Source organism: Salmo trutta, chromosome 22, assembly GCF_901001165.1.
Source record: "Salmo trutta chromosome 22, fSalTru1.1, whole genome shotgun sequence".
Lineage (NCBI taxonomy): Eukaryota > Metazoa > Chordata > Actinopteri > Salmoniformes > Salmonidae > Salmo > Salmo trutta.
The window spans coordinates 39,088,928-39,103,541 of record NC_042978.1 but is presented as its reverse complement, the minus strand read 5'-3'; the positions used below and the strand labels follow the sequence as shown (position 1 = coordinate 39,103,541).

General features: G+C 43.2%; 1 protein-coding gene across 5 annotated transcripts in view; it reads left to right on the top strand.

The window, feature by feature from the left end:
* pde4ba (phosphodiesterase 4B, cAMP-specific a) overlaps positions 1-14,614 on the top strand; it is a 338,452-nt gene that overhangs the window by 206,063 nt on the left and 117,775 nt on the right. The window contains exon 1 of one of the 5 annotated variants that reach the window (XM_029707946.1): positions 8,087-8,624. The exons of the other annotated variants lie outside the window; for them this stretch is intronic. Within the exon in view, the coding sequence (XP_029563806.1) occupies positions 8,500-8,624 (125 nt within the window). The 5' untranslated portion in view covers positions 8,087-8,499. Of the gene's footprint in view, positions 1-8,086; positions 8,625-14,614 lie in introns of those variants that run through there. 5 annotated transcript variants of the gene reach the window in all.

The following is a 14,614-nucleotide window of genomic DNA, read 5'->3' as shown; positions in this document are numbered from 1 at the left end:
TTTGACGCAAGCCACCTGTCCCTGCGTGAAGATGGCTGACAAAACATTACGGTGGAACCAAATGTAAGTAGTTATAATGTCATAACGAGTAAAGCAAAAAATTTACGATTGAGAGGAATAATTTTTTTGTTGTTGTCATTTAGCAGACGCTCTTATCCAGAGCGACTTACAGTAGCGAATGCATACATTTCATACAATTTCAGACATTTTATTTTTTCTGTGCTGGCCCCCTGTGGGAATCAAACCCACAACCCTGGTGTTGCAAACACCATGCTCTACCAACTGAGCTACAGGGAAGGCTTAGTTAATGTAGAGACAAACGTTTGTGCATATTATTTTGTCAGAAAGTTAATTCGTGAAAATCGCTATTTAGCAAGTTAGCTTGCTAGTGTTATGACAGAAGAATGAATTTGTAATTTGTGTTGTTTAATGTTTTAGGGACTCCTGAGAAAACCAGCAAACCAGGCTGTCATCTTGTGAAACAGTGGATGTAAAGAATCTAGCTAACTAAAGCATTTACTGCAAATTGAATGTACAATTGTGTAAGCATGCCTTGCAATGCAGCTGAAGTAACATAGCTAGCTAACTATTTACTTGCTTATTGTGTAGTGGAGGATAAAAAGAACTGTATGCCTATGGATGTGTAGCTAGCTACAGTATGTAGCCGATCTGTGTATGGACCCTAAAACATTTGGTATGAATATTAGTTCAGAACCAATCTATGAACCTCAACTATCAGAGTTGTTGTATCAACTTCAAGTCTGAATGGCATTAATGAAGCCTATGGATAGAGTAGAATATAATAACTTTATTGTGTCAAGAATGCAAGTCCTATACACATGCACTGTAGTTATTACCACGCATGAGATTCCCACATTGTAGCCTGTACATTGAATATATTCACTGATCATGTACTCTTCCTTGGTAAATAAAGGTGTGGTTCAGGTATGAATCTCTGAGACATTCTTTTTCAGTCATATCAAACTCCATTATTTGAATGATGCTGTGTTTGCATGTATGATTTAAGTAAAGGCTGATTTGTAATTCATATATACAGAAAAAAAACAATGCATATCTAATTAATCTGCATTAATCTGAGGACACAGGAGAGTATTTCAATGAGAGTGTCTCGCTGGTCTGGGCGGGTGTCTATTGATCTGTTGCTCCTGTGTGAAGTGTTCGGGCTGCGTTTGAGAGCGATGTCCTTTAGAGTCCGGGCGAAGGCGGGCACTGCTGCCTTGGAGATCACCCTCTCTCTCTCTGTCTCTCCCTCTCTGTCTCTCTCTCTGTCTCGCTCTCTATCTCTATCTTACCCCCTCTCTGTCTCTGTCTTTCTCTGTCTCTCGATTTCATCCCCCCTCTGTCTCTATCTCTATCTCTCTCTCTATCTCACCCACTCTCTGTCTCTCTCTCTCAATTCAATTAAATTCAAGGGGCTTTATTGGCATGGGAAACATATGTTAACATTGCCAAAGCAAGTGAAGTAGATAATACACAAAAGTGAAATAAACATTAAAAATGAACAGAACATTACACTCACAGAAGTTTCAAAATAATAAAGACAGTACAAATGTCATATTATGTATATATACAGTGTATATATATACAGTATATACAGTTTATATACAGTATATACATTGTATATATATATAATATATATATTATATATATATACAGTCTCTCTCTCTCTGTTTCTCTATCTCACCCCCTCTATCTCCCTCTTTCTCACCCCCTCTCTGTCTCTCTATCTCACCCTCTCTCTCTCTCTCTACCTCACCCCTGTGTCTCTCTCTCTCTCTGTCTCGCTCTCTGTCTCTATCTTACCCCGTCTCTGTCTCTCTCTCGATTTTACCCCCCGTCTCTCTCTCTCTCTCTCTCTCTCTCTCTCTCTCTCTCTCTCTATCTCACCCAGTCTCTGTCTCTCTCTCTGTCTCTCTATCTCACCCCCTCTGTCTTTCACTCTCTCTGTCACTCTATCAAATCAAAGTTTATTTGTCTTGTGTGCTGAATACAACAGGTGTAGACCTTACAGTGAAATGCTTACTTACAGACTCTAACCAAAAGTGCAAAAAAATGTATTAGGTGAACAGTAGGTAGGTAAAGAAATTAAACAACAGTAAAAAGACAGGCTATATACAGTAGCGAGGCTATAAAAGTAGCGAGGCTACATACAGACACCGGTTAGTCAGGCTGATTGAGGTAGTACGTACATGTAGATATGGTTAAAGTGACTATGCATATATGATGAACAGAGAGTAGCAGTAGCGTAAAAGAGGGGTTGGCGGGTGGTGGGTAGCGGGTGGCGGGACACAATGCAGATAGCCCGGTTAGTCAATGTGCGGGAGAACTGGTTGGTCGGCCCAATTGAGGTAGTATGTACATGAATGTACAGTTAAAGTGACTATGCATATATCATAAACAGAGAGTAGCAGTAGCGTAAAAGAGGGGTTGACGGGTGGTGTGTGGGACACACTGCAGATAGTCCGGTTAGCCAATGTGCGGGAGCACTGGTTGGTCGGCCCAATTGAGGTAGTATGTACATGAATGTACAGTTAAAGTGACTATGCATATATGATAAATAGAGAGTAGCAGCAGCGTAAAAAGAGGGGTTGGGGGGAACACAATGCAAATAGTCTGGGTAGCCATTTGATTACTTGTTCAGGAGTCTTATGGCTTGGGGGTAAAAACTGTTGAGAAGCCTTTTTGTCCTAGACTTGGCACTCCGGTACCGCTTGCCATGCAGTAGTAGAGAGAACAGTCTATGACTGGGGTGGCTAGGGTCTGACAATTTTAGGGCCTTCCTCTGACACCGCCTGGTGTAGAGGTCCTGGATGGCAGGCAGCTTAGCCCCAGTGATGTACTGGGCCGTACGCACTACCCTCTGTAGTGCCTTGCGGTCAGAGGCTGAGCAATTGCCGTACCAGGCAGTGATGCAACCAGTCAGGATGCTCTCGATGTTGCAGCTGTAGAACCTTTTGAGGATCACAGGACCCATGCCAAATCTTTTTAGTTTCCTGAGGGGGAATAGGCTTTGTTGTGCCCTCTTCACGACTGTCTTGGTGTGTTTGGACCATTCTAGTTTGTTGTTGATGTGGACACCAAGGAACTTGAAGCTCTCAACCTGCTCCACTACTGCCCCGTCGATGAGAATGGAGGCGTGCTCGTTCCTCCTTTTCCTGTAGTCCACAATCATCTCCTTAGTCTTGATTACATTGAGGGATAGGTTGTTATTCTGGCACCACCCGGCCAGGTCTCTGACTTCCTCCCTATAGGCTGTCTTGTCGTTGTCAGTGATCAGGCCTACCACTGTTGTGTCGTCTGCAAACTTAATGATGGTGTTGGAGTCATCCCTGGTTATGCAGTCATGGGTGAACAGGGAGTACAGGAGGGGACTGAGCATGCACCCCTAGGGAGCTCCAGTGTTGAGGATCAGCGTGGCAGATGTATTGCTACCTACCCTCACCACCTGGGGGCGGCCCGTCAGGAAGTCCAGGATCCAGTTGCAGAGGGAGGTGTTTAGTCCCAGGATCCTTAGCTTAGCCTCTCTAGGGCAGGTGGCACCAAATCGTCCCACCTACGTAACAGCCAGTTGAATCCTGTGGCGCGATTTTCAAATACCTTAGAAATGCTATTACTTCAATTTCTCAAACATATGACTATTTTACAGCTATTTAAAGACAAGACTCTCGTTAATCTAACCACACTGTCCGATTTCAAAAAGGCTTTACAACAAAAGCAAAACATTAGATTATGTCAGCAGAGTACCCAGCCAGAAATAATCAGACACCCATTTTTCAAACTAGCATATAATGTCACAAAAACCCAGAAGACAGCTAAATGCAGCACTAACCTTTGATGATCTTCATCAGATGACACACCTAGGACATTATGTTATACAATACATGCATGTTTTGTTCAATCAAGTTCATATTTATATCAAAAACCAGCTTTTTACATTAGCATGTGACGTTCAGAACTAGCATACCCCCCGCAAACATCCGGTGAATTTACTAAATTACTCACGATAAACGTTCACAAAAAGCATAACAATTATTTTAAGAATTATAGATACAGAACTCCTCTATGCACTCGATATGTCCGATTTTAAAATAGCTTTTCGGTGAAAGCACATTTTACAATATTCTCAGTAGATAGCCCGGCATCACAGGGCTAGCTATTTAGACACCCAGCAAGTTTAGCCTTCACCAACCTCTGATTTACTATTAGAAAAGTTTGATTACCTTTCCTGTTCTTTGTCAGAATGCACTCCCAGGACTTCTACTTCAATAACAAATGTTGGTATTCGAAGCATGTCAACCGCTGTTTAAAATCAATTTTTATGCCATTTTTCTCGTAAAAAAGCAATAATATTCCGACCGGGAATCTGCAATTAGGTAAACAGCCGAAAGAAAATACAGCACGGGGTCGACTCGGGCACGCGCCTAATTCCTTTGTCCTCTGATCGGCCACTTGGCAAAGGCGATAATGTGTTTCAGCCAGAGGCTGCCTTGATATCGTTCAGCTTTTTCCCGGGCTCTGAGAGCCTATGGGAGCCGTAGGAAGTGTCACGTTACAGCTAAGATCCTCACTCTTCAATAAACAGAGACAAGAAGAACGAGTCCTTGTCAGACAGGCCACTTCCTGCATGAAATCTTCTCAGGTTTTTGCCTGCCATATGAGTTCTGTTATACTCACAGACACGATTCAAACAGTTTTAGAAACTTTAGGGTGTTTTCTATCCAAAGCCAATAATTATATGCATATTCTAGTTACTGGGCAGAAGTAGTAACCAGATTAAATCGGGTACGTTTTTTATCCGGCCGTGTAAATACTGCCCCCTAGCCCTAACAGGTTAATGATGAGCTTTGAGGGCACTATGGTGTTGAACGCTGAGCTGTAGTCAATGAATAGCATTCTCACATAAGTGTTCCTTTTGTCCAGGTGGGAAAGGGCAGTGTGGAGTGCAATAGAGATTGCATCATCTGTGGATCTGTTTGGGCGGTATGCAAATTGGAGTGGGTCTAGGGTTTCTGGGATAATGGTGTTGATGTGAGCCATTACCAACCTTTCAAAGCACTTCATGGCTACAGATGTGAGTGCTACGGGTCTGTAGTCATTTAGGAAGGTTGCCTTTGTGTTCAAAGGCACAGGGACTATGGTGGTCTGCTTGAAACATGTTGGTATTACAGACTTAATCAGGGACATGTTGAAAATGTCAGTGAAGACACCTGCCAGTTGGTCAGCACATGCCCGGAGCACACGTCCTGGTAATCCGTCTGGCCCCGCAGCCTTGTGTATGTTGACCTGTTTAAAGGTCTTACTCACGTCGGCTACGGAGAGCGTGAGTCACACAGTCGTCCGGAACAGCTTGTTGCTTGCCTCAAAGCGAGCAGAGAAGTGATTTAGCTCATCTGGTTGGCTCGTGTCACTGGGCAGCTCACGGCTGTGCTTCCCTTTGTAGTCAGTAATAGTTTGCAAGCCCTGCCACATAAGCTGAGCGTCGGGGCCGGTGTAGTATGATTCAATCTTAGTCCTGTATTGACACTTTGCCTGATTGATGATTCGTCGCAGGGCATAGCAGGATTTCTTGTATGCTTCCGGGTTAGAGTCCCGCACCTTGAAAGCGGCAGCTCTACCCTTTAGCTCAGTGCGAATGTTGCCTGTAATCCATGGCTTCTGGTTAGGGTATGTACGTACAGTCACTGTGGGGACGACGTCCTCGATGCACTTATTGATAAAGCCAGTGACTGATGTGGTGTACTCCTCAATGCCATCGGAAGAATCCCGGAACATGTTCCAGTCTGTGATAGCAAAACAGTCCTGTAGTTTAGCATCTGCTTCATCTGACCACTTTTTTATAGACTGAGTCACTGGTGCTTCCTGCTTTCATTTTTGCTTGTAAGCAGGAATCAGGAGGATAGAGTTGTGGTCGGATTTACCAAATGGAGGGCGAGGGAGAGCTTTGTATGCGTCTCTGTGTGTGGAGTACAGGTGATCTAGAATTGTTTTCCCTCTGGTTGCACATTTAACGTGTTGATGGACATTTGGTAGAACTGATTTAAGTTTCCCTGCATTAAAGTCTCCAGCCACTAGGAGAGCCGCCTCTGGGTGAGTGGTTTCCGGTTTGCTTATTTCCTTATACAGCTGACTGAGTGCTGTCTTAGTGCCAGCATCTGTCTGTGGTGGTAAATAAACAGCCACGAAAAGTATCACCCCCCCCTCTCTCTCTCTCTCTCTGTCTCTCTCTATCTCACCCCCTTTCTCTCTATCTCACCCCCTTTCTGTCTCTCTCACTCTCACCCTCTCTCTCTCTCTCAATGCAATTTACAATTTAAGGGCTTTCTTATCATGGGAAACATATGTTTACATTGTCAAAGCAACTGAAATAGATAATAAACAAAAGTGAAATCAACAATAACAAAATGAACAGTAAACATGTCTCTTTCTCTCTCTCTCTCTCTCTCTCTCTCGTTCTCACTCTCTTTCTCTCTCTCTCTCTAACAGCTCCATTCCATGTGAACACCCAGTTGAACATTGTATTAAAGGCATACCGTGCATAGTGGCCACCATCCATAAACATAGATTCTGGATCTTGTTTCAATAGCCTTCCTAGTTTACTGTTTGATTGAAACAGGCTTGTATTACCAGGGTGAAGGGCATAAACCAGGAATCCCCTCCTACATACCAGGAAAAATGCCCCGCTGTCTGATGCCAGCTGCCCCTTCCTCTGCCACACTGACACACAGAGACTCACAATGGGGCTGTTAAGGTATATTGATTGCATAGTTAATGCATAAGCATGTACTGAAATGCACACTTGAACTGATAGTACTGATGTAGTACTGATGGCCGGGGCATATACAGTATGGTAGTATACCATTACACCCAGAAAGACATGTCCTGGTGAATACTTTGATGGCATAGTTCATGCATAATAACCTAAGCATGTAGTGAAAGGCAGGAAACAGCATGCATTAACTATGTGTAGCAGGCTAGGTGTATGGATTATAGGTCAAGACATTAGCAGGCTAGATGTATGGATTACAGGTCTAGAAATCAGCAGGCTAGATGTATGGATTACAGGTCTAGACATTAGCAGACTAGATGTATGGATTACAGGTCTAGACATTAGCAGGCTAGATGTATGGATTACAGGTCTAGACATTAGCAGGCTAGATGTATGGATTACAGGTCTAGACATTAGCAGGCTAGATGTATGGATTACAGGTCTAGACATTAGCAGGCTAGATGTATGGATTACAGGTCTAGACATATTCTCTTCAGAGATGTGCTGTGCTGTAGATATGTTGTTGCTGTCGCATGGCTATGTATGCTTGTGTGTTTCCTATGTATCTACCACATATGTGTAGTAGTTGTGTATTGCAGATCATGTCTAGTAATGGATATTATGCTCTTTAGACCTTTGTGGCAATGTGGACATGTATTACACATGTATATAGCTACATGTATTACACATTTATATAGATACATGTGTTACACATTTATATAGCTACATGTATTACACATTTATATAGCTACATGTGTTACACATTTATATAGCTACATGTATTATACATTTATATAGCTACATGTATTACACATTTATATAGCTACATGTATTACACATTTATATAGCTACATGTATTACACATTTTTATAGCTACATGTGTTACACATTTATATAGCTACATGTATTACACATTTATATAGCTACATGTATTATACATTTATATAGCTACATGTATTACACATTTATATAGCTACATGTGTTACACATTTATATAGCTACATGTATTACACATTTATATAGCTACATGTATTACACATTTATATAGCTACATGTATTACACATTTATATAGCTACATGTATTACACATTTATATAGCTACATGTATTATACATTTATATAGCTACATGTATTACACATTTATATAGCTACATGTATTACACATTTATATAGCTACATGTATTACACATTTATATAGCTACATGTATTTCACAGGAACACAGTAGATACATGCCTTTATTCCCCCTCTATCCTAGTGACAGTAGTGAGTCCATTCCAGTGAGTCTGCTCCAGGTCTTAGTGCGCTGCCGGTGGTGGCTCAGAGAGACCACATCTCCTCACACACCAGGGGAAGGAAGTGCAGGCTGGGACTGGGACAACCACACAGCACAGCTCTCACTGGACACACAAAGTGTGAAAGGGCGTGTGAAAGAGAGTGTGAGAGGGAGAGAGAGAGAGAGAGAGAGAGAGAGAGAGAGAGAGAGAGAGAGAGAAAGTCGCGACTTGCAAGGGATGTTGGATGGTTGTTGTTGCTGCTGTTGTGTGTTTGATGTATCCTTGAATGTTGCATTTATGATAGTGGAAGTTGGTCTGTTTAGACAGTTTGTGTGTGTGTGTGTGTGTGTGTGTGTGTGTGTGTGTGTGTGTGTGTGTGTGTGTGTGTGTGTGTGTGTGTGTGTGTGTGTGTGTGTGTGTGAGTTGATGTGTGTTTGATGGTGCTGGGTAGCTGGGGTGTTGGTGCTATGTATCGGTGTTCGCCCTGTCACAGAAGCAGGGTCCACTTTGACTTCAGCGAGGAAGTCATCAAGAGACTCCATACTTCCAGCCACACTCACAGGTCAGAACAAGGATAGAACACCGTCTCTTTCTTTCTTTTTCTCTCTGTCTCTCTATCTTTCTCTCTGTCTTTTTCTTTGGCTTTCTGTCACATTCACTTCATCTTTCTCTCATGTGCTTCTATAGCTTTTCTCACCTTCAGTTTAGTGCATGATGAGCTGCCATTCATTAGAGATAGCATGCAGTGCTTGTTATGCATTCTTTTTTGTTCTAACCCCCCCCATGTACTGTATTTCTCCCTCTTACGCTGTCAATCCAAAGTTGTCTGCATGGCATGACTTTCTAACCCCTTTCTGTATACTTTTTCCCATCTTCTGTTTGTGTGTAGATGTGTCTCTCTTTCCAATGTTCATTATATATAGCCCTCTCTCTCTCTTTCCAATGTTCATTATATATAGCCCTCTCTCTCTCTTTCCAATGTTCATTATATATAGCCCTCTCTCTTTCCAATGTTCATTATATATAGCCCTCTCTCTCTTTCCTATGTTCAGTCTCTAAATATCTGTTAATCATGAATTCTATAGTTGAGTGTGTGTTAGGGAATCAAAACTATATCACGTTGACTGTGTGGCATTTGTTTGTTTACATTGGTGTGGTGCGAGTCTGTACAGTTGGCAGTCTGTACTACTGGTCCATCCAGATGCAGCTGTGCTGTTACCTAAAGCTCACCTACTGTACTTGATGTATTGCAATTTCCTAAATGTATCATGCTGATGACGCAACTAAACACTCCCAGCAGGATTTGTATTAGCACTCCACTGTTCCACCGTCACGGCCTCAAACGTGTGTTTATCCAACCGCATGACAGCTATTCTCTCCAACACCACTTTGCAGCTTCTTATTGTTTATGCCGTGTAAACACATACAATATGCTCTGCAAAGACAATGTCGCCTATGAAGAAGATTTCCTGCTTTGAGTTGATTTGCCTTGCTGAGATACACACATTATTCTAGAACATTAACCTTTGACCAGAATATCATCATCATCATCATGATAAAATCGTAGATTGTTGTTGTGGAGAAGCAGAGAGAGGGAGCAGCAGGCTGGACAGGGCGGGTCAAAACCAGCGTGACTCGTCTGGAGAGGAGACTCTGGCCATACTCATCTTTAAGAGCCAAGGCTCCCTGTGGAAAGTACTGTACACTCAGTCAGTGCATGTGGAAGTGGAAAATTACAGATGTCAAGTTTTAACTTGATCACACTTTTCTTGCAGAGAATGTTCCCGCTACATCAGGAAATGAATGAGCCTTGTGATTCCTTAAAAATTCGCAGTTCTCTTTCTCTCCATGCGGGGGCAGTCGAATCATTCGGATCAGGCCTGTTATCAAATAATATTCTCTCTCGCTCACTCAAACGGTAGCCGTAGGTCCTATTACTGCAAATTCAAACGTACAAAAATGTATTTGAAATGCATCCATACACAAAAACAACCATCATTTTATATAGCTTACGCGATATAGATATTGGTCTCCACTAGGCTATGATATACAATTGTGAAGTGTATCCTGAGGTTACGAATGAGCTGCCCAAATTTTGATAAATCGTAACCTGGGGTGGTTTAGCGGTTAGGAACACTACCTTCACATATAGTTCTACCGTGTCAGCGTGGGTTAGATTACGGCATAAGCCCTTCTGGTACAAATAACTCAAACCCCCCGATACACTTGATTAGTTTCACATTTAAAAATGGACAGTCAGAGATATAATACCCCTGATCTTGATAAAATAAAATATAACCAGACACACACCAGACACTTTTGGAAACTGTCACACCTGTCTCTGTGCTTGTCTCCACCCCCATCCAGGTGTCACCCATCCTCCCCATTATCCACAGTGTATTTATACCTGTGTTCTCTGTTTGTCTGTTGCCAGTTTGTTTTGTTTTGTGAAACCTACCACCGCTCCTGTCTGATCTTGTTCCTGTTTTGTAGTCCTTCCCAAATTTGACCGTTCTGCCTGCCCTGACCCTGACCCTGCCTGCCATTCTCTGGATTACTGACCTCTGCCTGCCTTTGACCTGTTGTTTGCCTGCCCCTATACTAGAAATACACTTTTCTTTGACGCTGTCATACCTGAAACCTGATAGTACAAACTGGCCATGACTGACCCAGCAGACTCACCCAGCAGACCAGCTGGACAATGCTGTCTCCCTGCAAGTAGCCACCCTTGGAAGACATGAGGAGTTACTTCAAGGTCTTATGGAGGGACTCCATTCCCTGGCAGAATGCCATGACCAGGCATTCAATACATTGCTGGAGAAATTCTGCGGATTCCCCACAGGGCAGCGGGTCACACCCGTAATCTCCCAGCCTACCCCAGTGTCCCGAGAACCCCGCTTACCTCCTCTGGAGCGGTACGCTGGAGATTCCAGAACCTGCCGGGCTTTTCTCTGCAAGTGTTCCCTCATTTTTCGAGCTGCAACCTTCTTTGTTCCCCTCGGACCGCTCGAGGATAGCGTACATCATAACGCTGATGTCCAGGAGGGCACTTGCCTGGGCCACGGCGGTGTGGGAGCAACATTCCGCTATCTACCTCAGTCTGGAGGAGTTTATGGAGGAAGTTCGGAAGGTGTTTGATTCTCCGTTGTCCGGGAGAGAGGCTGCTCGCAAGCTGCTCCAGCTACGTCAAGACTCCCGTAGTGTGGCAGACTACGCAGTGGATTTCTGCACGTTGGCAGCTGAGAGTGCTTGGAACCCGGAAGCGCTGTTCGACATTGTTCCTACACAGAGTATCGGAGGAAGTAAAAGACGACCTTGCAGCCCGGGAACTACTGACGGATCTCGACTCAATCATTGCCTTGACCATTCGGATTGATTGGGGGACTACGGGAACGAAGGAAGGAGAAGAGATTTGATTTCACTCATCCTGGCATAATGTGTGCCGGGGTCAGCGGCTGTAACCTTTGGACCACACAGGCACTGAGGCAACCAACAATTTATTCGGCCTATTGATTGCCTTGAACATTTAACAAAATAATTGATATAAAAAAAGGATTTCCCCTCATTAAAAATACATATACCCCCTACAAATATGTCAATTTCTTATAATCCACATAACAATTCACACTAGACGCGGTGTAGCCTGCACATAGCCTACATAGGATATTTGAAGTGACGCTCTGTGGACCTGCAGTCTAAGTTATTGTATAGCCTACAAACAGTGCTTCCAGGTTCCCCTTGCGGTGATTCTAAATATAAAATATTTATTAAAATCCTCCTGCTGCAGGATTATTTTCCTCCTGATATGAAATGGGTCATATTATGATCTGAGATCTGTAGTTAGTTCACACTTGTGCTTGTCTGTTCATGTGAGCATGTACAGTTTCTGCCTGTAGTTAATGTGTGCGGTGGTGTTACTGGCCATGATCTGTGTTTGCTTGCTTGTGCGTATATCCTGTAGGAAGCTGTGTGAGTTCGTGACTAGGGTTGCAAAGGGTCGGAAACTTTCCGGGAAATTTTCCATGGTAGGTTAAGCCCGGGAATTTGGGGAATTTTGCTTAATTTCATCAAAAAAGTTAGCTTATAACAGTGTACCTTTTTTGTGGGATACACAGGCAATTCTAGTTCTTGTGGCATATTTTGGTTGAACTATCCCCAATTCAATGGAATTGCAACCCTCTGCATGCGCTCTTCCATCACATGTACAGCTGATTCTCAAGATCTTGCACACTAATGAGATGCTATTGAGCCCACACTACGACACCATCTGAGCCAAGGACTACATGCTTTCTGGTAAGTTTTGATTACAATACTGGGTGAGGTGAATATATTTTACATGACATACATGATTTTTTGTTAACTAGTAAATAGTAGCCTACAGCAACGTGTGTTTAAATCATTTCTAACTTGTTAACAATTTCTGCTGGTTAGTGTTTGCTACCATGTGGGTTTTAGCTTGCTTGAGCCTGCTAACTGAGGAGTGTTAATTCACCTGTTTCCATACATGTTTAATTTTAAAAATGTATCTTACAAAGGAGTTGTTTAATCTAACTGCTTAACTATTTATCTGTACATGGAATTGTATTTGGGTTTTTTTACTCATTTTTTTCTCATCTTTACAGGAAAATGCCATTGGCATTATCTGATGTGTGAAGATATTTCATTGCAGCTAATGTAGAAGGAAAATCTGTGTACATTTGGAAATACTGTGCAAAATCATTTGTGAAGAATGCAACAAAGATGCAGAATCATCTGGCCAAGTGCATAAAGTTTCCTCAGCACTCATAACAAGCAACCTCTGACAAAAGTCCCTCTACTTCTATTTGAGGTGAAAATTATCAATCAGACACCTTATCGATAGCAACAGCTCATGGTCCTCCTTGAATCAGATGTTTTTTTTACTCAATGGAGGAACGTAGTCAGAGAAATGCTGATGGATGTCTTGCTCGAGCTGTGTATTTAACTGGTTCACCTCTGATGCTCAAAGGCAATGTGTATTGGAAGAGATTTCTGAATGTTCTTCGCCCAGCATACACTCCTCCAACCAGACATGCTTTATCTACTCATTTGCTGGATGCAGAGTTCAACAGAGTTCAAGTGAAGGTCAAGCAAATCATAGAGAAAGCAGACTGTATTGCAATCATCTCTGATGGGTAGTCGATTGTTCGTGGGCAAGGAATAATTAACTACACCATCTCCACCCCTCAACCAGTATTCTACAAGAGCACAGACACAAGGGAGAACAGACACACCGGTCTCTACATTGCAGATAAGCTGAAGGCAGTCATCAATGACCTTGGACCACAGAAGGTATTTGCACTGGTGACAGACAATGCTGCGAACATGAAGGCTGCTTGGTCTAAAGTGGAGGAGTCCTACCCTCACATCACACCCATTGGCTGTGCTGCTCATGCATTGAATCTGCTCCTCAAGGACATCATGGCACTGAAAACAATGGATACACTCTACAAGAAAGCCAAGGAAATTGTTAGGTATATGAAGGGTCATCAAGTTATAGCAGGAATCTACCTCACCAAGCAAAGTGAGAAGAATAAGAGCACCACATTGAAGCTGCCCAGCAAAACCTGTTGGGGTGGTGTTGTCATCATGTTTGACAGTCTCCTGGAGGGGAAGGAGTCTCTCCAGGAAATGGTCATATCACAGTCTGCCGATATGGACAGCCCCATCAAGAGGATCCACCTGGATTATGTATTTTGAGAGAGAGTGGTAAGCAGCCTGAAACTCCTGAAACCTATAACAGTAGCCATTGCACGGCTTGAGGGAGACAATGCCATCCTGTCTGATGTTCAGACTCTGCTTGCAGATGTAAGAGAAGAAACCGTACTGCCCTGCCCACTTCACTGTTGCTCCAAGCAGAGGAAACTGCAGTTCTGAAATACATCAAAAAGCTTGAAGACTTCTGCCTGAAGCCCATACACGCTGCAGCGTACATGTTGGACCCCAACTATGCTGGCAAGAGCATCCTGTTTGATGCAGAGATCAACAAGGCCTATGGTGTCATCACTACCGTGTCTCGCCACCTTGGCCTGGATGAGGGCAAGGTTCTTGGCAGTCTGGGAAAATACACTTCCAAGCAAGGGCTTTGGGATGGAGATGCAATATGGCAGTCATGCCAACATATTGCATCAGCCACCTGGTGGAAGGGATTTTGTGAATCTGAGGCTCTTTCCCCTGTTCCCTCTATCATCCTCCAAATCCCACCAACATCAGCCGCCTCAGAGCGCAACTGGTCTTTGTTTGGGAACACACACACCAAAGCACACAACAGGCTGACCAATACAAAGGTTTAAAAATTGGTGGCCATCCGGGCAAATTTGAGGCTTTTTAAGCCTGACAACGAGCCATCCTCAACAAGGTTGGAAAGTGACAGTGAAAATGAGGCCTCAGAGTCTGATGTTCAAGAGGTGGACATTGAGGAGGTCCACAGAGAAGACATGGAAGCCTCAGAGGAAGACAACCAAAGCTTTAGTTTCTAGACTATCATTTTACAGATGTATGTTGAAAACGTTTTTGGGAGATGCGATGGATCAT